Raw genomic sequence first — 7,505 nt, 5'->3', positions numbered from 1 at the left:
TTCCCCTACCAGAGCGACAGTCCCTTTTCGCCCCTAGACGTCGCGGGTTGGAGGCTCTCAGAAGGGCAGCTGTGACCTGAGTATTGAGCCTTCAGATGTGCAGTCTACCGTGCTCGCAAACTGGAGGTGCCCTGTCTGGGGACTAGGCCTGGAGGAGGCAGCCACCTCCTGGATACCAACGAGCCTCCCCCCGCCCCCGCCACCGCCCACCCATCAGTGTCCCTTTGAAGATCCCTGGGATGGAGTGAGAAGGTGGTCTGACCGCTGGGCCCAGCCGGGCGTCCAGGAGGAGCGCAGGGAATGGGCCACCCTCCCGGAGCGCTCCACTGCGGCTCTCCAGCGCCACCCCCAGCGGAGCGCAGGGGCTGCAGCCCGGACCGGGCGCCTTCTTCAGCCTCCCTGGCTGCCCCGCGACCACTGCGGGCGGCGCGCGCGAGGCAGCCAAGCCTTGCCTTCGGAAGAGATGCCCAGGGATCTTAGCAAGCAGCCTGCGGATACCAGGGATCGGACCCGGCCAGTTTCCCGACCGAATCTGAGGGATCCTGAGCCTCGGCCTCGAGGGGGCGCTATCCGGCCTACTCGAGGACCAGGCAGCTGCAGAGAAGTCCCAAGGTCAAGGCCTGGCAAGGCCAGGGCTTGGAGAGTCGGAATGTAGCCCAAGTCCTGGGGAGGCTGAGGCGGGGAACCAGATCCCCGAGGACAAAGATGGGCGGGCCAGTGGGATCCACCGACGCTACCCGGAGCTGTTCCAACGAGAGCCGGGCCTGTGGCGTGAACAAACTTTCCTTCAGCGCAGGGGCGGAGGAGCCGGGCTGGAGGCTTCTCCCCCGGGCCTCTGCTCTCCTCCACCTGCCAGTGCTCAGCCTCCGCCCAGCCTTCGCCCACCCCAGCTCCCTCCCCCTCCCCCGCGCGCCTCTATTCACTCAGACTCATGTCTCCCCTCTCCCCTCCTCCTTCTCCCTCTTGCCTTTCTCCCCCACTTTTCTCCTGTCTCTTCTTTTGTATTCTCTCCTCCCTCGCCGCCCCGGTTGCCTCTCGCCTCCTCCGGGCCGCAGGGGAGGAGGTGAGCGCGCTGCGCCAGGGGCCTGCGCGGCTCAGAGGGAGGCGTTTCTCCTACTTCTCCCGGGTAATTTGGAGAGGTTGTGTGTGTGCGCGCGCGCGCCTGAGCTCCTGGCGAAAAGGGGTAGGATTCAGCGCCGAGCAGAGAGGGTCAGGGTCTTTGACGTTCCTCGCCAGCTGCACAAACCTCCCGGAGCAAGTGTGAGTGTGGGTGAGAGTGCGCGCGCGCGCACGGGCTGGCTGCGCTTGGCACGCTTGGTGGCCCGGGGCCCCGGGGCCCGGGGTCCCGTCTGGCGGCTCAGGATTACCGTGACGTCACATTGAGCCTCTGGCCACCTTGGACTGGGACACCTCCGGAGCCTCACAGCCCCGCGCCGCGCCGCACCTCACCTCGCCACCACGCGCCTTTGGGAACCAACATCTTCTTCCTTTCCCTGCCCATCCATGGGCCCTTCTGTCTTCCGGACCCCACGGGCCGGAGGGGCGCCTTCCGGAGCGCAGGGCTCGGCAGCCGGGCTGCCCTTGGCTCTGCCTCCACTCGGGCCAACCAGGCGGAGGAACCGGCACTGGGCACCCGCCACGGTGTAAGGAACTGAGACGCCGCGCTGCTGGGAGCGCCGAACAGTTGGGCTGAGACGGGAACTCGAAAGGGAAGAGAGAGGCGGGCCAGGGACAGCCACCATGTCCTTCCCGCACTTTGGACACCCGTACAGCGGCGCTTCCCAGGTAAGAGGCGCCTCTATGGGGGACAGGGGACAGATTGGGTGGAGGGAGTGCCTAGTGCCCGGCGCCTGTCTCTGATCTTCCTCCTCTTGTGTCCTGCGGGAAGCCCGAAGGAGCAAGGACCAGGGTAATGTGTCACAGCCTCCTCTGACATCCCCAATCCCTAAATGAGAACGTTTCACCCCGGAGTGCACCCTGGAAAATCTTGTGACCTGAAACACGGACACTCTGACCATGCGCTCAGTGAGGTGGGTGGGATCACAGGGATCTCCCAGTCAGGCCTCCTCCTATACAGAAGTCTCAGGTGGCCGGGAGTGTCTTAAAGAGAAAGAAAGAAAAAGGGAGAGAGAGAGAGAGACAGAGAGAAAAGAAGGAAGGACTTGTAGGCTACGACGCTGTCCATCTCGCCATATTGTTGTTCATTTGTTGACCTGGACTCTTCTCCTACCCCTTCCTTGGGCGGGCCTAAGCTCTCCGGCTCCCTCGATTTTCCAAACCAAAGTGGATGTTGTGCATTGACAAGGGTTTCCTTGAAAAGTTCTGCGGACACCCCCTCCACCGTTCTGCAGCTTTTCTCTAGAGTTCTGAGTGTATTTTCCTGTTGTCTAGTGCCGGCTCGACCTTTGACCTGCTGTGTGATCTTAGACAAGTCTCACACTCTCTCTGATCCTCAACTCCCAATCTATAAAATGGGGAGCAGGAATGAGACGTTAATAATGGTCTCTAAGGCCACCTTCTAGCTCCGCCTTTGCAGGATCCTGTGAGGAGGGTAGGGAAGGGGGCTGAGGGTTTGGTGTCTTTAATTCCAGTTTCAGAATATTCACATTTTCCCGGCCTCCTGGGGCTCTGGGGCCTTAGCAATGGCATAGGCGCATCTATAAGGGTATTTTGGTTAAAATGCCTTTTATAATTCCCGTCCCAGCACCTAACAGAATGCTCAGCCCGGGTGGCATTTAGTTAATGCATAATGAAGGAATGAATGAAGGAGCAATCTGATTTCACCCTCTTTGCTTCTAGCTCCCGCCAGCCGGAGGCAGGGGTCTCTGACCTCCAGTGCCCTCTTTCTTGCCCCTGTAGTTTCTGGTGTCGGCAAGTTCCAGCACCACATGCTGCGAATCTACCCCACGCTCAGTCTCAAATGTAGCATCAGGCTCCACCCCAGCGCCCGCTCTCTGCTGTGCACCCTACGATAGTCGACTGCTGGGCAGTGCACGACCAGAGCTGGGCACCACCTTGGGCATCTATGGAGCCCCCTACACGGCCGCTGCAGCTGCCCAGAGCTACCCTGGCTACCTGCCCTATAGCCCGGAGCCCCCCGCACTGTATGGGGCACTGGTGAGTACAGGGGTGGAGTCCCCGGGGCATGAGCAGTAGAGACAGGTGAAATCCAGAGAAAGTCAAGGAAAGACCCACACCTCCTGAGGAAAGGAAATGGTTAGGACTGTGTATAAGGAGGACAAAAAAATACAGTACATTACAGTTTGCAGAACTTGAACTTCATACTGTTTAGAAAACACTTATACTTCTATTAATTCTGTGAGGTAGGCAAGTAATCATTAATCTCAATTTATGAATGAGGAAATAGAGGTGCACAGGGGTTCAAATACTTTACCCAATGTCACAGGGATACAAAGGGTCAGAGAAAAGCTCCTGAAGAAGAGTAAAGCAGGAAATGCCCCAGCTGGTGTGTGTTGTGTGTGGAGAGGAGGGGGAGGGGTAAGTGATACAGTAATAACAGCAGCTAATATTTAACTACTGCTTATTCTGCACCAGGGATTCTGCCAAGCATTCTGCTAGCATGGTCTTCTTCAATAACCTATCAGTACTATTATCCCCATTTTACCAAGGAAGAAATTGAGGCACAGAGTGGTTAAGCAACTGTGCCCAAGATCACACGACCAGTACCAGTGGCCATACTGGGATTTGAACCAGACCCTTAGCTACTACCCCATGTGCCCCCTCCCCAACTGTAGTCCTGAATTCTCTTTTCCTCTCCCTCCAGAATCCACAGTATGAATTTAAGGAGGCTGCAGGGAGTTTTACACCCAGCCTGGCACAACCAGGAGCCTATTATCCCTATGAGCGGACTCTGGGGCAGTACCAATGTGAACGGTAAGGAGTGAAGGGCCTTGGTGACTGGCATTGGGAGGCTTTCCTCCCCTACTGCCAAGGTAGGGTGGATGGGGGCAGGGGAGAAGAAGGGAGCTGAACCACACTTCCAGGCCACAGACTGCCCTCTGCCTGCAGTTCCTTGTTCCCCTTCTAGAATGTGAGCCAGGTTCTCCCCCACAGGTATGGCGCAGTGGAATTGAGTGGTGCTGGTCGCCGAAAGAATGCCACCCGGGAGACCACCAGCACACTCAAGGCCTGGCTTAATGAGCACCGCAAAAACCCCTACCCCACTAAGGGTGAGAAGATCATGCTGGCCATCATCACCAAGATGACCCTCACCCAGGTGTCCACCTGGTTTGCCAACGCACGCCGGCGCCTCAAGAAAGAGAACAAAATGACGTGGGCACCCAAGAACAAAGGTGGGGAGGAGAGGAAGGCAGAGGGAGGAGAGGAGGACTCGCTAGGCTGCCTAAACTGTGACACCAAAGGTACTGAAAACATTCACCACTCCACCTTAAGGGTTTTACAAGCCCTCAAGCAGTTTGGTCTTTCAAAAGCTGCCCTGTAGGGTAGATTTTCTGGAAGGTCCTCAGACTTACCCTTGCACCTCCCTGCGTGTCTCAGAGCATTAGCCTGTGCACTGCTTTCTACCTGTAAATCTCTACACAACCGGCTTCTTCTTGACATCAAAATGTTACCTCCTAAAGTTCTTCCTGACTCATCCAAGCCAAAATAGCTTCCCAGTTATTTTCTGTTCTGCCAGCCTGTTTGGATTTCCTTTGCCATACTTGTCACTGTGAGAAAGTTTACATAGCCAACTACCCTCTCTAGAATGCCAGCTCCAGCAGAAGCCTCACTCACTGCCCTATGCCCTACACACCTAATACCTAAATGATGGCCGCCAGATAGTTAGCGCTCAGTAAATATTTGCTGAATTAAATGATATAACAGCAGTCACTTGTAAATATTGAAATGGAGGAAAACCTGCCCCCTGGTTTTTCACAATTGAGAAACTGAGATCCAGAACTCAGGCAGCACCATGTGGCATTTCCTTGGCTTGGCGGGGCTCGCGAGAGGAGGAGTCCGCTAAAGGGTGGGGGCAGGGCTGGGGCAGGAATTCTTTCCCAGGGACAGGTGGCCAACAACCCTGGGGCAAATGCAAGGGGTGGTACGGCAGGTCTGGTGAATGACACCGCGGATGCCCTGAATGCAGGGCGCTTCTTGCTAAAAGCTTCTCAGGGATGGGCATTCCTCCGATTTCCCTTGGGCCCTGGGGCTTTTCTCACTCGGTCTTGATTTCCTGCAGAAGTTACTGCTAGCCAGGAGGCCCGGGGGCTCCGGCTGAGTGACCTAGAAGACCTGGAGGAAGAGGAGGAGGAGGAGGAGGAGGAAGCTGAAGACGAGGAGGTAGTGGCCACAGCTGCAGACAGGCTGACGGAGTTCCGAAAGGGCGCGCAGTCGCTGCCTGGGCCCTGCGCTGCAGCTCGAGAGGGCCGATTGGAGCGCAGGGAGTGCGGCCTGGCCGCGCCCCGCTTCTGCTTCAGTGAGCCTTCCGGATCGGAAGAAGCTGACTTCCTCGCGGCGGAGACAGGCGGCCCTAGGTTGACCATGCACTACCCATGCGTGGAGAAACCGCGCATCTGGTCTCTGGCTCACACCGCGGCAGCCAGCGCTGTCGAAGGTGCACCCTCAACCCGGCCTAGGCCACGAAGTCCTGAGTGCCATATGATTCCCGGACAGCCTCCTGCCTCTGCCCGGCGACTCTCAGTCCCCAGAGACTCCGCGTGCGACGAGTCTTCCTGCATAGCCAAAGCCTTTGGAAACCCCAGGTTTGCCCTGCAGGGACTACCGCTGAACTGTGCGCCGTGCCCGCGGAGGAGCGAGCCTGTAGTGCAGTGCCAGTACCCGTCTGGAGCAGAAGGTAGTGGGCCCCCAACGGCGCTGGGAGTATCTATGCAAAAGACACCCACCCACCGCCCTGCCCGGCAATTGCACACCCTCTGCCATTCCCGTCTGCCCAGGTCTGCCACAGACCTGACGGGAGATTGCTTCACAGCACTCTTTCAGACGGAAGCGTAGAGATAAGTTCTAGTACTCCCTTACTTTAAAGCCAAATAATAATAAGCTCACAGGGAGACTGTAATTTACCTAGAATCACTTAGAAATCCGTTCGAGAGATGGACAACCAGGATCTCTGCATTCGTGGTCCAGTGTACTGCCAAATTCAGCAGGTGTGCATCACCATGCCCCTCTAGCACAATCGCCCTTGTCCCCTGCCTGCCCTTCAGAGGAGACTGGCTGGTCCCCTGCTGTGCTGCTCAGAGAGTTTACTAGGGTTGGGCAAGCACCAGGGCTTTTGGAGAAGTCTAAGATTGTGGGCCAGAGGCACACCATAGATTTAACCTCAGTGCTTAAGTCCAGCTTGCAGCTCTCTCTGTGTCCCACCAAAACCCCTGGGAAGTTGCCCCTGCGGTCAACAGCTTCAGGCCCTAGATTGGTGTTGTCCCTGGAGAGCACTCTACCAAGGGCTCATCCCCAGGCAGGCCAGTGACTGCCTATCAGTGTCCCCTTATGCTGGCTGGTTTTTTCACTGTGTTAAGGACCTGGTGGAAGGGAATTTCACCCCACAAAGGGACATTCCCCAAGCATGAGGCAGCCTCCAGCAATTACTGTCAGATTCCTCTCTTTGTAGTAATTTCTCTCAGGATTAGCTGCTGGCTTAGAAAAGTGGGTTACACTGTTATTTGAATTTACACAACGGATCCAAACATTACCTCTGGCAAGCTAATTGCCTCTAGACCCTTTGCTTGCCTTCAGAAGAGACATGGCTGACCCAGAGGTTTCCTAAGAATTGCCACTAAGCGGCCTTTGGGTTTTAATCAACCTTTCCTCTCTCAGCAGGTTAGCGCAACGGCTGCGATTTGCGAAAGAATCTTGGAAATGGGCCCCACGTTTCGAATTCATCTCCAGGTTAAGAAGCTGCCAGACCTTGCCAGGGACCAGGAGCTCTCATTTTGCCTAAGAGACAGACACACAGAAACCCTCCTAGCAGCTGTCCTTGCACGCAGAGCTGGGTTGGTGGGCAGAATTGTACCTTAGCCGACCCCACGGAGGAGATGGCAGGGCACCTTGGGGAAGGCCGAGTGGGAGGCTGGGCGAGTCTGCCCCACCCAACGACTCTACCAAGTCTCTTCCTCCTCTGGATTCAACAAGGCTTCCTCTCCTGCTCACCCCTGTCTCTCACCTCCACCACGCCCCCTCACTTTGTAACTTCATCGCAGACCCGGCTACTAAGGACCCTGTGCATCTTCTCCCCCTCCCAACCCCTTGTGTCCTTAAAAATAATCAGTCCAAACCCATGCTGTGTGGCCTATCTTTGCCAGGGGTGCTTGGAGAGATCGGGGTGCAGGCAAACATGCATTGCGGCCAGGGGTTCTTGCGACAGCGCGGCGTGGGCTGCATACCTCAGTTCCTTTAGTAGCTGGGAAAGAAACTGACAAGGTAACCGATAAGGTCGTGGCGACTGCAGCTCAGCGGACTAACCGCTGCGTGACCAATCCGTGGAGCCAAGCTGACCACCTCGCGGGTCATGCGCATGGGAAGTGGTGGGA

The 7,505-nt window shown here is 56.7% G+C and overlaps 1 protein-coding gene across 2 annotated transcripts; it reads left to right on the top strand.

The window, feature by feature from the left end:
- The first annotated feature begins 414 nt into the window (after nucleotides 1–414).
- IRX6 (iroquois homeobox 6) lies at nucleotides 415–7,255 on the top strand. Of its 2 annotated transcripts, none has more exons than XM_009196456.3 (6): nucleotides 415–1,785; nucleotides 2,860–3,117; nucleotides 3,785–3,894; nucleotides 4,075–4,382; nucleotides 5,201–5,815; nucleotides 6,793–7,255. In XM_009196456.3, the coding sequence occupies exons 1-6, from the start codon at nucleotides 1,741–1,743 to the stop codon at nucleotides 6,798–6,800; spliced, it is 1,344 nt and encodes a 447-aa protein (XP_009194720.1). In that variant the 5' UTR covers nucleotides 415–1,740; the 3' UTR covers nucleotides 6,801–7,255. The 2 variants fall into 2 exon arrangements, with proteins under 2 accessions (XP_009194720.1, XP_003916932.1); XM_003916883.3 differs by having other exon boundaries at nucleotides 985–1,785; nucleotides 6,796–7,255.
- The last annotated feature ends 250 nt before the right edge of the window (nucleotides 7,256–7,505 follow it).

This window comes from Papio anubis, chromosome 18 (assembly GCF_008728515.1).
Source record: "Papio anubis isolate 15944 chromosome 18, Panubis1.0, whole genome shotgun sequence".
NCBI classification, from domain to species: domain Eukaryota; kingdom Metazoa; phylum Chordata; class Mammalia; order Primates; family Cercopithecidae; genus Papio; species Papio anubis.
This window is presented reverse-complemented; position numbering and strand designations above follow the sequence as displayed.